At 38.8% G+C, this 18088-nt stretch overlaps 1 protein-coding gene across 1 annotated transcript in view; it reads left to right on the forward strand.

The window, feature by feature from the left end:
- The window catches only part of TUSC3 (tumor suppressor candidate 3), a 105444-nt gene extending 101394 nt beyond the window's left edge, over positions 1 to 4050 (forward strand). The window contains exon 10 of the mRNA XM_008146221.3: positions 1602 to 4050. Within this exon, the coding sequence (XP_008144443.1) occupies positions 1602 to 1617 (16 nt within the window). The 3' untranslated portion in view covers positions 1618 to 4050. The remainder of the gene's footprint in view (positions 1 to 1601) is intronic.
- The last annotated feature ends 14038 nt before the right edge of the window (positions 4051 to 18088 follow it).

Raw genomic sequence — 18088 nt, forward strand, 5'->3', positions numbered from 1 at the left:
GACAAGTTACCTAACTTAAACCTTGGTTTTCTCATTTGTAAACAGAAAAATGTTACATATTTATTTTGCTTAGTGTAAGGATTGCATGAGAGAACGCAGGTAAAATCAATGGCACGTTGTCATTACATAGTATTAATTACTCAGTGGCACATAGTATTAATTACTCAATAAATGTTTGAAACTAACTATTATCATAATTAATTCTGATGTAAATATTGTAAACTCATTTATATTTAATCTACCTTTTTCTAACCAGGATTTTTCTTTACACTGAAGATTAAGTAACTTGTTTGCATGATTGAGTTGAGTGAAGAACAGATTTTCCCTGAACCTTTTGATGAATTTAATTGGACTCCTGAGTCTCTTGAAACTACCAGGGAAACATCAATATTAAGAATTTGATCTAATTACCATCTGAGCCATAGTTTAAAAAAAATTTATTGCAGTGGTAGCACTGAATTTATTTTGGGTATTAAATAAAGATTAACTTAAGGGTTTGTCCTATTTACTAAGAAGAGCAAAATGCTAATAGCAATACATGATAGTGTTCATTTATGGGTAATTACTTTCCCAATATTTTCCACTGACGTTTTCACTCACGGTGAAGTTTTCTTCAAAATGTTTCTGTAAAAATATTTATGACACATCAAGTCTCAAGTAGGAAAGTAACAAGAAGCATCCTCTTAATTCTATCACTTTGCTTCCTGTTTTTAAGACTCATGGAAAATAGTATTTAGAATCAGAAGATCAGTTCAAGTTCAATATATAATTTTGTATATTAGTTAAGAGCTCTGATTCTGAAGTCACACAAATCTGGGCTTGAATCTAAGAACCTCTCTTTACTAACATTGGGACTTGGAGTTATTTGCACCATTTCATCAGAATCTGATGATGCTTTTATTATACTTTCTTTCTGGTTCAATATAATGAAATTATACATTTCATAAAAATCATCAATTGTTTATATTATGTAAGTGAATTGTAAATTGAATGATAAAAATATTTAGGGCATTGAAATTACCCACTTTAAATATTTATTTCAGTCCATTCCTTTATTTCCCCTGTATTGCCAGTCTGAGTGATTAACCATTGTTCTAGCGCAGTGGTCGGCAAACTCATTAGTCAACAGAGCCAAATATCAACAGTACAACGATTGAAATTTCTTTTGAGAGCCAAATTTTTTAAACTTAAACTTCTTCTAATGCCACTTCTTCAAAATAGACTCGCCCAGGCCGTGGTATTTTGTGGAAGAGCCACACTCAAGGGGCCAAAGAGCCGCATGTGGCTCACGAGCCACAGTTTGCCGACCACTGGTCTAGCCAACAATGAGAGTGGCCCACAGAAATAGCGTGTTTTACCCAAACTTCACCACACAAGTTTAAGTTCTTATCAGCATCTTCACCCACCACTCACCTATATTTAGTCCCAGCCTGACCCCATTCCAGGAACTAATTCAGCACAATTATCCTCATATAACTATCAAAATGAGGTGAATTAATGTAATTATGACATTTTTTGTTATATTTATATGTACTAATTTAGAATGGGATAAACAGCTATTGTTTTCCTTACTTCCACTCACCATAATTTTTCTTTTTCAGCTTTTTAATTAAATGAAGCCAAGTGGGATTTCCATAAAGTGAAAGTTTACCATGAAGATAAAGTGATCCTGACACTCTACTTTGAATTCTTCAGTACATTTCCATGTTGATTGTGATAATGTAGCTTATTCTTGTGTAATTTTATAAATGTGAGATTTCCCAGTGAATTTAATTTATAGAAATGTGTGGTTAAAGTTAATATTAGCACTGGAAAGAACAAAGGAAACACTGTTGTGTTTTTCAAGCATATCATCATATTCAATGTGTGCTCCAGGACTGAAATAAAAGACAATGTGTCAATTCATGCTTAAATGTTCACTTATTAGTAAGGAAAACCACAGCGTTACTAAGGGGAAACTAAGAAGTGTGTGTCAATAAATTCCTAGGGCTGTACAGAGATAAGATATATGCATGAGAATATGTCATGTTCTGAAAAATTACATTTATTTCCGTTTCAAGTTAAAGGATATGTATGGTTACATAGTGTTTTGTTCTAATTAGTCCTAACTAGAGGAAGGTGTGCAGGACAGGGAGCTGGGTGACTAGTACCTACAACTTGGATGCCTAACCTGGGAAAGGTAGGTTCTTTGCATTTATAAATCTAAAGCAAACGTGGCCAAATCAACATGCCTCAAAGGCATCGGCAATAGAAGCGGCACCTGAACTAAGAATTCGTTCCTCTCCAACTTCAGAGGTGTCATCTAGGAATCCAGACTTAGAATCACAGAACTAACCCTCCATTTCCCCCGTGTTGCCATCAAAACCTCATTCCCTGAATTATCCTGATATGAGTGAGTGACTCGGTGAAGCTGTTTTGAAAACCAAATATAGGAGTCCAACATTATGTTTGCATATCCTGTTTCTGATTGTTTATACAGCACCTTCTCATATGTTACGGTGTTTTTTCCTTCACAGCAATTCTGTAAATTAGACAGGAAATGTAAATTTTGTCTGACTTATAGAAATATTACAAGCTGAAAGCCAAAAAGAATAAAAACCAGAGCTTATAGCTAGACTTTTAAACCTCAAACCTGAATTTTTACTTCTGTGGTGCTACCCAAAGAAGGAATTGGAAACAGCCCAATAAACTCTTTATTTGTCCTCATTAGGCTTTGTTACCTAATTTTTATTTAGATCCAAATAATAGACCACGACAACTTTGTTAGCTATATTCTCAAATAGGAACCGGTGTACATCCACAGAATTTACTTATTTTGTACGTATGAAATTCAATAAAGAATGGAAAATATAAAAGCATACAGGAGCATATTAAGTTCAATCCCTGGGCAATATCTGTGCTAGCAGTATGAAACCTCTCTTCAAAACATGATATTCAATAGTGAAAAGTTATGTAATTCAGAACTATGCTAAACTTATCTCCAAATCTATTATTAAAAACCATATTAATTCCCCTAGTTCCTGTTCAAAGATTGATACATTTAGTATTGGAACAGCATTTATGGAAGAGCAAAAAGGGAACACAATCACTGGTTTAATGCCTATTACTAGGTAGCACTTGACTTGTGAATCTCAGTCCATTGAGCATTTTCACATCCTAAAGTTGTGTAGAACAGACATTATAGTTGGAGTTTGCTAAATGTTATAAACACTTATTTATTAAGTATAATTACGTGTATTTGTCCTTTTAAAGCTCTAAATTTTTCCAGTTACTGTGCAATCGACTAAATGATATTAACACATATTTGTTCTCTCCATAAAGCTTAATAGTGTTTAATCATGAGCAAAGTCAGTTCTCAGATACTGTGATCCAGGTGAAAAGAACCTCCCTGTCCCATATTAGCAAACGTTTTCTAGCCTAAATTATATAATCTCCTCTGAACATTAAATACCTGCCACCATAAACAGTGGGTTTTTGTTTGTTGGATGGTTGGTTGGTTTTCAGAATTCTATCATTTAAAAAGCTATTGATTCTCTGTAGGCAATAGTTACTTGAGGGGAGTGATTCTAGAGGGAAATAAACTGTCTTGAGACTAGTCATTATTAAGTTCTATGGGCAAAATTCCAAAAACCAAATATTGGCTCAAATGTAGTTTGCTTTCAGAATGTAATGTGCAAAGTCACATCTATGATGTATGACATCATTACCTTTGCCAAACAATTTAAACTGAAAAATTAATTTGTGTGTGGTATATTATATTCTCTAAAGTCACTTTTCAACCAGATGCACTGTATTAAAGATTCCCTTAAAAATATATGTTTAACAATCGCCAGATAGGGTTAAAAATATTTCTCTTCTACTACGTTTTAGAGAAAAATCCTAATATAAAATTCCATCAAAAAGAGTTTCATTTTATAATAACATAATCAACAACATGTTGCATTTTTCTCAGCACACTGTTCCTTGCATTAGGTATTCACATGAGTAAGCCCAATACTGTTGTATGTTTACTGTAATTTTCTTTTGCAAATAAAGTAATATTCCTTGTCAGCAAGCATGGTGATTTGGGGAGATTAAATTTTGTAACTACAGAGATTGACAAGTATTTCCTTTCTTGCTATTATGAGAACCATCCTAAGAACATGAAGGGAATGGTTATTCTAAATAAGGCATGACATACTGTCTTGAGGTCAGTGACATTAAACATTGTGTTTTAACATCTTGATAGGGGCAAACACATTAGCTAGAGCATCTAGGGACAAAACATTTCAATGAACTCTTTGAGGTTTAATGTTCCTCAGAGTCCACAGAGCTCATTAAGTTTAAATATGAAAACAAGATGTTTTTCATCTTCCAGCAAGAAGCTATATTGGGTCAGGCCAATAATATAGCTAATAATATATTTTTCTAGTAGTAGGAAAGAGTCAGCATAGTAGCTAGTTACACTTAAATGATACTATTATGTGCATATTAGCCCCTAAATTCTCTTATTTAATTCACGAGCACCTAACATATGTGAATTTTGCATATTCCTTTTGTTAATCTTAAATGCCTGAAATATATACAAATGTCTATATCATGTAACTAGAGTCCTTATTTACAGCTAATAAAATATCACAACTTTATAATAGGAAAATGTCATTTTCACCTAAATGTTGGTGTATGTATTTACTTACATTAAAAATTATGCATATGGCCCTAGCCGGTTTTGCTCAGTGGATAGGGCGTCAGCCTGCGGACTGAAGGGTCCCAGGTTCGATTCTGGTCAAGGGCACATGGCTGGGTTGTGGGCTCCATCCCCAGTGGGGGGTGTGCAGGTGGCAGCCACTCTGATTCTCATCATTGATATTTCTATCTCTCCCTCTTCCTTCCTCTCTGAAATCAACAAAAATATAAAAATAAAAAATTATGCATATGTGTCAATGAAAATGGTAGAGTGAGGAACTCTGGGGACCCACCCCCCTCCATATAAAACACGGGGTGGGGGGGGGCAGAATTAGCAAAAAAAAAAAAAAAATGTCAGAATCAATGTGGAAAGTCCAGAAAATAGTGCAAGGTGTATACAGCAATGTAGTGAATACTTCAGAAATAAAAAGATGACTGAAACCCAGTAGTATAGCTTAATGGCATTTTATCTTTTTTCTTTTCACCCCTTCCTCCCTGGTCAGCGGTGGTCTTGAAAAATGGCAGCCTGTATTACTAGCATGGGTGTCTAGTTCTACAGGGAACAGAATGGACCTTCTTCCCATGGAATGGTATTTGTTGTGACCTCTTCAGCGATTCTCTAGTTCTGATGCAAGGGGCTTGCCTTTATTTCACCTAACTCAGGAGGATGGAAAAGTAGCTGTGCAGAGAGAGTATTTGCCTAAAACATTAAGGTAATTGAACATGCTGCTGCCTGGGGCAAAAGGTAACAGTTGGGACAAATAGGCAGCGAAGGTCGAAGGTCGAAGGTTGGTCGGGGAGGGAAAGCTGGGGAGTGAAATGCTTCAGGCAATAAGGGCTTTAGAAAGTGCCCACATAGTCTAAGAGGAATCTAGAAGGACATGCCCATATCCAGGAGAGGATGCAGGCTCAGAGAAGACCCTAAGCTTTTACCCCTTGCTGATCTATACCCCCAGTCCAAGCAGAAGTGAAGGCTAAAGCTGAGTTGTAAACACCATGGGTAAGTGTTGAAGGGGTGCCCCACACAGAGCCAATCTGCAAAGACCAGGAGAAGATTTTCTTTTGTTTTCCTTTTTTCTTTTTGTTTCCAAGCTTGTCAGGACAGCTCTGTCAAACCACGAGGTGACCACTAAACTAACGATGTGGAAACTATAGATCACATATGACTATAGTTTTTACAAGCAGTTTAGGAAAGTCACTCAGCAACCTAACCCACAACAAGCAACAAAAGCTAACTCTGGAGAGGGAGCAGAATCCAATTTCCAGAGCTGCCACAATATTCAGAATGGCCAGTTTGCCAAGAAAAGGGGGCAACATACAAAGAGGAATTCAAACAAGAAAGCATTGTCCATTCACAGGAAAGAGAAATGAACAGAAACTGTTCTTGAGGAAGCACAGACAATGGACTTGCTAAATCAATACTGTAACTGTACTTAATGTACTCAAAGAGCTAAAGGAAACCATAGACAAAGAATGAAAGGAATCACATGGACAATGTCTCTCCAAATAAAGAATATTAATAAATAACGGAGTCATACAAATTCTGATGTTGGACAACACCATAGAAATGAAAACTTCACTAAAGGAATTCAAGAGTAGAACAGGCAAAAGAAAGAACCAGTGAACTTGAAGCTAGGTTAATTGAAATGGTACAGTCCAGCCTGGCCGGTGTGGCTCAGTTGCTACTAAACTTACCTACAGTAGATGCTAAAAAAGTTATTCATGATGAAATGAAAGGAGAATAGACAAGAACTCAAAGCCACGTGAAGAAATAAAGGAAATGATGCCAACAAAATGGTGGAATAGGAGTTTTTACCATCATTCTCCAATAGAAAAAAAGGGTTCAAAACACTGTTGAACCTAAAATTGAAAGAAACTATTCATGAATTGTAAGAATTTATGTTATTAAAAAGACCATATTACCCAAAGCAATCTACAAATATAATGCATACCCTATTAAAATCCCAATGGCGTTTATCACAGACATGGGAAAAACAATCTTAAAACTTGTGTGAAGTACATAATGTCCGAAATACTCAAAACAATTTTGAACAAGAAAAATAAAGCTGGAAGCATACACTCTAATTTTAATTTATATTACAAAACTACAATAAACTAAGCCATATAGCATTGACATAAAAACGTTGAAAAAAAAAGGAACTTGGAAGACTCAAGCATCCCAATTTTAAAACTTACTACAATGCTACAGTAATAGAAATATCAGTAATGACAACTACAAGGCACCAAATAGACTAACATAAGGATAAATGTGTAATTTAATGGAAGGAAACATGCATAATTCTTCATAATCTTGATTTGGTAATGGTTTCTTAGATATGACACCAAAACCACAAGCAATGAAATAAAGTAAATTGGGCTTTATCAAAATTAAAAACTAAAATCAGAAGAAATTATTGAGAAAACTAGAGGCCCGGTGCACGAAATTCGTGCACGGAGGGGGGTTGTCCCTCAGCCCAGCCTGTACCCTCTCCAATATGGGAACCCTCAAGGGATGTCCGACTGCCCGTTTAGGCCCGATCCACAATCCAGGACTGCTGGCTCCCAACTGCTTGCCTGCCTGCCTTCCTGATTGCCCCTAACCACTTCTGCCTGCCAGCCTGATCACCCCCTAACCACTCTTCTGCCAGCCTGTTTGCCCCCAACTTCCCTCCTCTGCCGGCCTGGTCACCCCTAACTGCCCTCTCCTGCAGGGTTGATCACCTCCAACTGCCCTCCCTTGCACGCTTGATCCCTCTCAACTGCCCTCCCTTGCAGGCCAGGTGCCTCCCAACTGCCCTCTCCTGCTGGCCATCTTGTGGTGGCCATCTTGTGTCCACATGGGGGCAGGATCTTTGACCACATGGGGGCAGCTATATTGTGTGTTGCAGTGATGATCAATCTGCATATTACTCTTTTATTAGATAGGATAGAGGCCTGGTACAGGGGTGGGGGCCAACTGGTTTGCCCTGAAGGGCATCCCGGATCAGGCAGGGGTTCCCTTGGGGTGTGGGTGGCCTGAGCGAGGGGCCTGTGGTGGTTTGCAGGCCAGCCACATCCCCTGGCAACCCAAGCGGAGGCCCTGGTATCTGGAATTTATTTTCCTTCTACAATTGAAACTTTGTAGCCTGGAAACTTTGTATCCAGAATATAAAATACGTTATACAAATCAACAACAAAAAAGGCAAAGTCCCAATTTTAAAAAATTGGATGTTAATGGCTTGATTGTATTTCTTCCCCTAAAGGAGGTATGTTGAAGTTCTAATACCAGTACCTCAGAACGGCTTATTTGAAATAGAGTTGTTGCAGATGTAATTAGTGAGATGAGGTCATACTGGAGTAGGGTGGGCCCAAACCTAATATGAGCAGAGTCCTTATATAAATGCAGCTGTGTGAAGCAGACTCAGGAAGAGCCCATATGAAAAGAGGATTGGCATGATATGTCTACAAGCTAAGGAACACCAAAGGTTGCCAGCAGAACACCGGAATCTAGGAAAAGACCAGGAAGAATTCCCATGAAGATTTCAGAGGGAGCATGGCCCTGCCAACACCTTGGTCTTGGACTTCTAACCTCCAAAATGTGACCATGAATTTCCGTCTTATGTCATCCAGTTTGTAGTACTTTGTTATAGCATCACTAGGAAACTAATACAGTGGGCACAGGACTTGAGTTGATATTAGGCCAAAGATACACAAATGGCCATCAAGATGCTCAATATCACTAGTTATTAGGAAAATGCTCATCAAAAATCACCAGATACCACTTCATACCCCCAGAATGGACATAATTTAAAAAGGAAGGTAAGTATTGACCAGAATACGGGGGGAAAGGGAGCTCTTATTGCTGGTGGGAATATCAAATAAATAAACTGCTTTGGAAACAGTTTGTTTCTCAACGAATTAAACATGTAAACTACCATATGACCCAGCAATTCCACTCCTAGGTGTATGCCCCAAAGAACTGAAGGCAGGCGGTCAAACGAAGAGCATATACTTGAATGTACGTAGCAGCGCTGTGTATAATCGCCAACATGTGGAATAACCCAAATGACCACCAGCTGATGAATGGAATCAACAAGGAATAAATTGCTGGTAGATGCTACAACATGTCTGAACCTGGAAAACATTGTGCTAAGTGAAAGGAGGTAGACAAAAAGCCTAATATTATATGATTTCATTTATATAAAACGCCTAGAATAGGGCAATCCATACTGATCTTAAAGCAGATTAGTGGTTGTCAGAGCCTGAGGGCAGGAGGAGGAGAACTGACTAAATAGGTTCAGGGTTTTCTTTGGGGTGACGAAAATATTCTGAAACTAGATAGTATTAATTCTTGCACAACACTGAATGTTCTCAATGCTGCTGAATTATTTTTGAATAAAGTGGTTTAAATGATACATTTTATATTTATTACCACCACCAAGAAATTATGTATATAGCTATTTAAAAATATTTGGCTCCCTATAACCAATGTTATTCAATAAAACATGGTCCTCTCATCTAAACCACTAGAGTTTAAATTAGGTACATAATGATGAATATGTAGATTTACAGATATGTACATACAAATGTACACATAAATATCTTTAATGGTGAAAAGGCAACATTTAATTCTTTTGAAGAAGGGGGGCATGAATCCTGAATGTGCCTTTTTATGGTTGTACTAGAGGCCCGATGCATGAAATTCATGCAAGAGGAGGCCTTCCTTCCCCCGGCTGCTGGCATCGGCTTCCCGCCCGCCCCGGTTTTTGTGCCTAAGGACATCTGGAATGATGTCTGGTCTAATTAGCATATTACCCTTTTATTATTATAGATTATGCCTTTGTGTAAGAGTAAAGGAAATAATTTGTGTGGAAAGCAAGAGAAAATAGACAGAAAAGAAAATAAGCCAATGCAGAGAAAGGGAGACAAATTAATATGATAAGAGTTGAGGTTAATTAATGGTCTTCAAATTATTAAATTTTAGAGTATAGTTTTTAGATATAGAAAAGATGTGCTCATCCAATTCCCTTTCCAAAGCACAGTGGTTTCTGAACAGTGAAGCGCTTTCAGCTTATCACCATGCAAAGGGCAGTAGCCTTGAAGAACATCTTCACTTGTGATGGCTTTGATGTCAGCAGCTTTTTTGCTGATAGTGAAGCAAGATTTACTCTCATTTTAAAGCTTTTTTCCCCGCCTTTAAAAAAATTTATGGTGCCAAATTTTTACCTCTGATGATGTAGCTACACTTTCTTTCTACGACCCCTCAGGGAAGAAGGCATTTTGATCTTTAGCATATTTTTAGTGTCCATTATGAAAAAACGGATATCCTAAAAATGTGAGCACATGGCCTCCCATTCCTTTGGGAGAGACAAAAATATTCTGGAACTAGGTAGTATTGATTGTTGCACAACATTGTGAATGTACTTAATGCTGCTTGAAAATTAGGGAATACTATTTTTTGAAGTATCTTTGCAATACTTGATTCATCAATATGCTCTTTTCAAAGTTCAATCCAATTGTATCTCAAAATACATGATTTAGATTTCGTATTTGCCCATGCATAGTTATTTATATTTGTTTCAACCTAGTTAACTTCTTTTTTAACTTTCTCTGTATTATCATTATTTAGTGTTTAAGAAGTATTAGAATGTAGTATCACTGCACTAGGCAATCAAATCAATTTTTACCATTGAGAGATTTTTAGTACTATTTTTGTCTCATCTCTATTGTCTAAATTTGTCAGTAAGCTATATTACCATTTAAATATTTCTTCATAATTCATTTTTCATTCTACCATTGCAAAATAAATGTTACAGCCTTCTTTGAATATTATAATCATAGTGGTATCTATATAAAGCCTAATATGCTAAGTATCCAGTCATCTGCTCAACCAATCAAAGTGCAATATGCTAATGATATGCTAAGGCCACTCAAACACTCACTTTGATGTGCACCGAACACCAGGGGGCAGACACTCCGACCAGTAGGTTAGCTTGCTGCTGGGGTCCGGCCAATCAGGACTGAGCGAGACAGGTCAGACACATCCTGGAGCCCTCCCACAGTCCCTCCCCAGCTGGCCAACCTCTCTTGTCTCTCCCTGGCCCCGATTGTGCACCAGTGGGGTCCCTTGGCCCGGCTTGTGCCCTCTCACAATATAAAACCCCTTGGGGGATGTTGGAGAGCCGGTTTCGGCCCAATCCCACAGGCCAGGCCAAGGAACCCCGCTGGTGCACGAATTTGTGCACAGGGCCTCTAGTTTCTAATAAAACTGAGTAAATCTCTATATGATTAAACCTTCTACTACTACGTGAAAAGAGCAGAGTACCATGGGAAAAAATGAGGCTGAAATTTTAGTTATTAGTTTTAGTTATTCTTTTATGTTCATTATACAATTTAACTTCTGGGTGTCACTATACCTGCCTTTACAATAATGTGGTGCCACTGTGTGTACCACCAGCCGGTCATGAAGTCCATAAAATATACTAATATTTTCCACATTTGCTTAAAGTCTCACAAAGTTTTTCTAGCTCAAGTCTTAGAAGAAAGAAGGCACCAAAGTAGAGACTTTTTCTGGCCCTGTCTTGCTTAAAATCTCCAACCTCCAGCCCTAAAAGTGTAACAACTAGGAGAAAGTGTACCAACACCCCAGAAAATGCAGACTAGCATGATTACTTTCACCTGCTTTTTGTGGGGTAAGAGTTGTTACCCAGTTGTTCCAAAGATGAAGAAACAAGGCATAAGTTGCCTTTGACTCTCCTGTAGTCCACAAGTCCTGGACCTCAGCCCTCATTACCCACAAAGGGAGATTTCATTTTATCATATGCTGCTGTCAGGGCACAAAGGTTAAGGGGTAGAAGATACACATCTTAACATACGTTACTTAAATATAAATTGAAAATATAATTCAGTTTTGCGTTCTGCTAGTCATTAATGGGGACAAAGAGGAAAAACAGTCCCAGAGTTCATTTCCTTTTTACATGGCACCTCTACTTTAAATGTTGATACGTAAGTTATCTCATTCCATCCTTACAGTTTTGTATAGTTGATAAGGCAAGTGTAACTATAAATTTTGTAGATGTCTAAGGCACAGAGAGGGAAAGAGAAAAGCTCAAAGATTAATGCACTGTGGGTGCCCGTTAGCTGTTACCGATTCATCCTCTCTGCTTCTCTTTGAAATACCCTTTTAAAATATCACATACACAGAAACACACACAAAAGGTATAAATGCATAGTTCTTAAAAATTAAAGCTATGCCCTAGCTGGTCTTGCTCGGTGGTTAGAGCGTCGGCCTGCAGATTGAAGCGTCCCAGGTTCTATTCCTGGTTGGGGCACATGCTCAGGTTGCAGGCTCAGGCCCCATTGGGGGGTTTGCAGGAGGCAACTGATCAATGATTCTCTCATCATTGGTGTTTCTATCTCTCTTCCTCTCCCTTCCTCTCTGAAATCAATAAAAAAATATTTTTAAAAAATCAAGGCTATCAATAACCAGTTCTGTCAGTCTCTTGAAGGAATTAGCATAACTGTAGTACAGATGGACCAGATTAGAAAAGATCCAATGATCTACGTCTAGATCTTTGAAACAAAGAGCATTAGAGAACATCTTCCTTTCCCTCCCACGGCCCCTACCAATGCCAACGTGCTCTCCCATCAGAGACTCGGAGCCCAGACTGCCAGGTGGAGAAACCAGCTAACTCCACCCTGGCTCCCAGCTATGGAACTAGGAGTTGCTTCTCCCACCTGATCTCCCCAAGGACCGGATGTATTACTTTTACTCTGGAAACTATAATTAGCATTAAGGCAACAACCTAAAGTGATCAAGTGTTATTAGTAGCAGAAACCATTTCCCCAACAATGTCGTCTTTTTAGGGTCCTGGGAATAATGTAGACAAGAAGACAAGGCAGAGATCTTTGTGCTCCAACATCAGATGTTGTTGACTAACCAGCATCCATTATGCCAAGGGACTAAATTCAAGCCCGACTCAAAGAAGAAAATTACTGACAAAGATTTCATAAATGCAAGCATCTTTCCTCTTTCTTCCTGTTGCACATTTGTCACCAGGCAGAGCACAGTATAAAAGGTTCCTTATGCCATTCATCTAAAATCATCATTTACCTAGATTTTATACCAAATAAGGGAAGTGTAAACTTCCAAATATACTTTTCCCAAAATGTACCCTTCCTGATAGAACGGGGACTATAAACTGCCCACCAGTAGTCTAGCTCGATTATCTGGGAATGAAAGTTACAGGAAGAAACTTTATGCAAATCATCCTGCCTTGAGTTGTTAGACATAGAATAAGGAGTATAGAATAAGACATAGAATAAGGAGTACAGAACAAAGTCATTTAAATTTGTTCTGTCTTTCTGGGTTTACATTAATTCTATTTGAACAAACTTCTATTTGAAAGTTATTAAACCTCAAACACTCTTTAATTCACTATAATATCATCTCTGCTAGGTGTACCAGTTAATAATGGCAGATTTTGTAATCAAAGAAAACATGATAATTTCAAGAGAAACATCAAAAGTGCTTTAATAAAATACTTCAGTGTTAGGGCTGGAGCTGAAATATTGTTTCACTTATTTTCAAATACACCCTGGAAAAGTACCAGGAGTAGTTCACCCTTAGCATTATCTTTTTTTACAATACTTCTCACAAAAGAGAAACAGTACACAGTTTGAGGTTATCCAGAAGTGCTGTGATGCATGGGGTCACGGGAAACCCAACATGAGAATCCAGGTCCTTGAATAGAGGCTAAGGATGGAGAAAAATTGGGTAGCAATCCTAGCAAACCCTGACATTAGAACATGCACTGTCCATAAAGAACCCTGATTTATATTATTTAGTGAACAGTAATTTAATAAAGAGAAGAAATATCACAGAGCCTATGAATAGCTTCTGTTATACACACACACATACACAATTACACCAAATTTGCAAAGAAAAACCAGCCGTTATATAGTGTAGTTATCACATAAAAAAAGTAAAAAGACATTGGAACACTGGGAATAGTCGTTTACATAAGGTGTTCTTAATTGACCTTTAGATGCCAAACACAAGGCCAAAAATAACTATCATCTATTTTTAAAGATATTCGGAGGAGAGTCACTATATGCTTAAGAGCTGTAACAAAAGCCATACATCAAAAAGGATGTTATAGCATTTAAACAAAATGTTTCATTCTCTAAGCCAATTTCTTTTATCCTTGGTTTCAATGGCAAGAAAGAAAACATTATTTCTAATTATTAAATTCCCTACAGTCTTTCCTTATCCACATAATATATATAATCTTAATTTTCCTTAGTAAAGTTTGCTTTCTAGCTTTTAAAAAATAATTTGTTGAATGCTCTGGCTTCTTTTATCGCCTATCCCTATACACACCTGAATCCAAGCATTTAGGGAATACCACCTTTGCTTTGAAATTCATTACCTCTATAGGTCCAAGAGTTTGTCTCAGGTGTTGCATGGGAAACTTTCTGGAAAAGTTGAATGAAATACAAGAAGTACCTGTAGCTTCCATATGTTTCCATCAGGCCCGGACTTCTCCTACACCAATGAGTATCAGCGCCTCTGAACCTGGAATCTCAGCCTCCCCTAGAGAGATTGTGAAACAGAGAGGTCAGGGGTTTAAAGAATGGAAGTTGTGATGCTCATTCTTAGACAAGGAATCCATTATTTCAGTGACATGCTGGTGGGTCTTCTGGAAGTTAGAGTGGAAATCAAGTCCTTAGGGTGCTCTTGAGGTTGTTCTATGACACTAGCAAGACTCTTGACAAACTCAAGGAATGTGTCCAAAGGTCTGCACAGATATCCCCCATGTCAATCAAAAAGTCATTGATTTATTAATAGAATTGTGATTCTGTGTAGTTAAGTCCTCACTTAATGTCATCCATAGCTTCTTGGAAACTGCTAAATTAAGCAAAAAAGACACTGATTTTTACCATCAGCTAATAGATATAAGCAAGAGTTAAGTTCCTATGACATACTTCTGGTCACAGAAACTTCAGCAAACTTCTAGTAAAGACCCAAAATGCTTCTAATACTAAACATTGAAATAAATGTGAGCTATAAATACATTTAGGAAAGATTAGTAAAAACAAATAAGAATTCTTTTTTAATCCTCTGTTCCAGTCCTGAGCTGTGGCATTTAGACCTGAACAAAAACAAAAATCATCAGGCCCAGAGCTGTGTAAAAGAAGATGAAAGGGGGCATAGGATTAAAAAGAGATGGCACTGGTGAGACAACTCAGAGAAAAAAAATAAATAAATGGCAGTCGAGGTAGAAAGCTGTGAGTACCAAGACGGTGGACTAAACACGTGTGTTTTCCACACCTCTCAAGAAACTACTGAAACTTCATTACACACAAAAATAAATAAGTCTGATACAGGCTTTATAACCACAGATTATGTCATCAACAGCGGAGAATTTTTAAAAATTAATTTCAACAGAAAGTCATTGGGATCTTATTAGCAGACTAACGAGCAGAGAGTTGGAAGGAGGGAGAGGTTACTCTGCCGATTAGTTCAAGTTGGCCATCAAGAAATAGAAAATTTTAAAAACTCATTTAGAAACAAGATGACAATCAAAAACTAAGCCAACAACAACGAGTGACGTATTTGCCTACGGAAATAGCACTTGGGACACAGGGTGGAGCTTTGCTAGGGAAGGAGAGTAGGAGACAACATTTTTTAGACCATTATCTATTGTTTCAATGTGTTTTTGCCAAATTCTAGAAATCTAGAGTAACAACTGAAATATTACACATGAATGTATTTTTCAAAGGTCTGGGATGGTGTACGCCCACTGGTTGTTAATGTTTAGCGGAATCTACTTCTCTATTGGCTGAGATTTTTTCCAGGAAAATAATTTTTAGTTATTTACCTAGCTAGCTATCTTTCTCTTTGCAGAAGTATTACCTTTTCACATAAAGTCCAGTCAAAGCAGAGGAACTGAGAGCGGGGAGTCAACTTTCCTCTGCTTATTGCTCCCCATCCCTCAGTAGCCTTTGTTGATCAAGACACACACACAAATACACACAAAACATACTAAAAACTAGTTAGAGGTGAGAGTAGGGAAGAACAACATGATATAAGATGAGAAGAAGGTGGTAGGGGAAATCATGAAACTTAATGGCTTTTAGTCAATATTGTTATTTGCTATATTCTTATTTTTTTGTCTTCTTTTTATTCATTCACCCCACCATACTACACTTCAAGAATTGAGAACTTTGGCATTCTCCAGATATTTCTGATATATAATTATACATTTATTTCATTTTTCTATCACTTTATAAATTTTTGTGGCCATAATTAGGCTATCAATTTTTCAGAAACATGTATTACCCTAAAATTAAATAGTGTTTTAGTACAGAGAGTATTAAATGCTGAGATTGTTTTTCAACCTGGCTTCAAAAGAAAGTAAAGTAAGCAAGCTATCAGCATCATATACATTAGTCATAGGATAATAAAAATAGCAATGCACTGGCTAATAACAGATTAAAACCAATGCTTGCATCTCCTAAGAGCTGTTTTCTGTTCGGATCTTAACACACAGCCAAAGTCAATGTGACCAGCTGATGTCTGTTGCAAGACTGCTCATTCTCCTTTAGCCTACAGTGAGGGTATCGTTGAAAATGGAATCTACTTCCCAAGGTTAATAGTAACAGCACAGATCATACAAATCCTTCTCATTCTTCAAAGAATGAGTCCTCACAAGAATGAATGCTCGCCCGGTTGAACTTGACTCATAAGGCCCAGCATTTAAGGAAAGTCACCATTTGTTATTTGGAGAGATGAATGGAGTTATTTAGTCACAACAGGTAAATTTTTATTTCTCAGATGCTCCTTTTATTAAAAAAAAAAGGATTCAGGGCAGGTATGTAATTCTCAGGAGAACACTTTCAACCTCCCCTGTACTGTCAGCCTGACCCCCTCTCCCTCTACATGTCTCACCTTCACGGGGAGACCAGGGCTTCAACAAACCACGGCTGTACGGACCTTGGAAAACCAGCCACGGATACTAGCATTTGGGAGAAAATTCTCGTTTGAAAGAACTCGGTCGAAACTAACAAAACCAAATCTAAATAAACTAGACTGGACACCAACTAAACGGAATCAGGATAACTGCACATTAGAAAACGGGTGTTTGTTTCTTCTTTGGGGGAGGCAGGTGCTTATCTAACGACTAAAATGTAAAGAAAATGAGGTCTTTATCCAGGCGCCCTGCCTGGTGGAAACATTGGTCAATAGCACAGTTGGGTGAAGGCTTTGTCTGTCTCCGATGCCCACGAGTTCACCAGCCTCTTATTTCAGCGCCGGCCGTGACGCGGGAGGCACGCAGGACGCAGGCCTCCTGGCAGCGGGGGTGTCGCTGAGAGACACCAGCATCCTCACCGCCTCGGAGCCAAGAGGGGAGCTGGGGGCCAGGCTCCCCCTCGCCCGAGCCAGGCGCTTGAAAGAACTCACGGTGCCTCTGTTAACTCTCAGCCATTCTGAGATGCAAGATGCGTCTCCTTGGCAGGTGGCCGATTATTAGGAAAATGAAGCAGATGGAGTTGGCAAGCCACTCCGCCTCCGTCCCCGAGCTGCCAGGCATGCCTGCCCTCGGGCTCGGCTTCCCACATGCTTGTCTAACGAAGCACCTGCCATTGCACGGAAACAGAGCCGGCGCCGCCGCTCAGGCACACCCAGACCGAGGAACAGAGGGCAGCACCCACGTTTTCCCGGGGTGGAAGGCGGGCGCCTCCCTGCATTCCCTGCGTCACGCACACCTGCCAGGATGGGGGCCGCTGAGGCACCTGCTGCCGCCGGCTCAGGGGCAGCCAGGGCGAGCCTCTCAGCGGAGTCTGCGGTGTTCAGCTCACTGTCAGATGCGTCTGATACCCTCTGTCACCACATGACAAGGACAGCCAAGCCTCAAGTACCCGCCCAAAGAGCTCACAGAAAACCACCATTTCCAAAAGCAGTGCATCCTGTTGTGTCAACCCAGGCCGCCCTGTCAACATCGTGTTTGCCTTTTAATCGCAGGCCCTGTTGATGTATCGTGCAATCTCGAGACGGCTCACAAGTGTATTGACAGAGGATCCCATACAGATGCCTAATGTAGGCCATTACCATAATGAGGCCATGCAGTTTTAGGAATTAAAAGCATTCTGCAAGTTTAAATCATCCTAACAAAACCCAAAATGAAGATCACCTGCGTAGGTATCAATTCTATCTCGTATATGCAGATACACAATTAAAACACAATCAATTCCACATCTACTATAATGAGGAAAAACGTATGTATTCAGCAAAGACGCATGGAACTTTTGCCACCAGTCTAGCAATATGACATCCATGCGGGCTACAAAAGAGAGCAAGACAAAACCAGCCCCTGCTCTTAATGAGCTTCCACAGGACGAGAGAGGAAAAAGCAGATGGCAACGAGGAAGAAAACTGTGG

Source organism: Eptesicus fuscus, chromosome 8, assembly GCF_027574615.1.
Source record: "Eptesicus fuscus isolate TK198812 chromosome 8, DD_ASM_mEF_20220401, whole genome shotgun sequence".
NCBI lineage: Eukaryota > Metazoa > Chordata > Mammalia > Chiroptera > Vespertilionidae > Eptesicus > Eptesicus fuscus.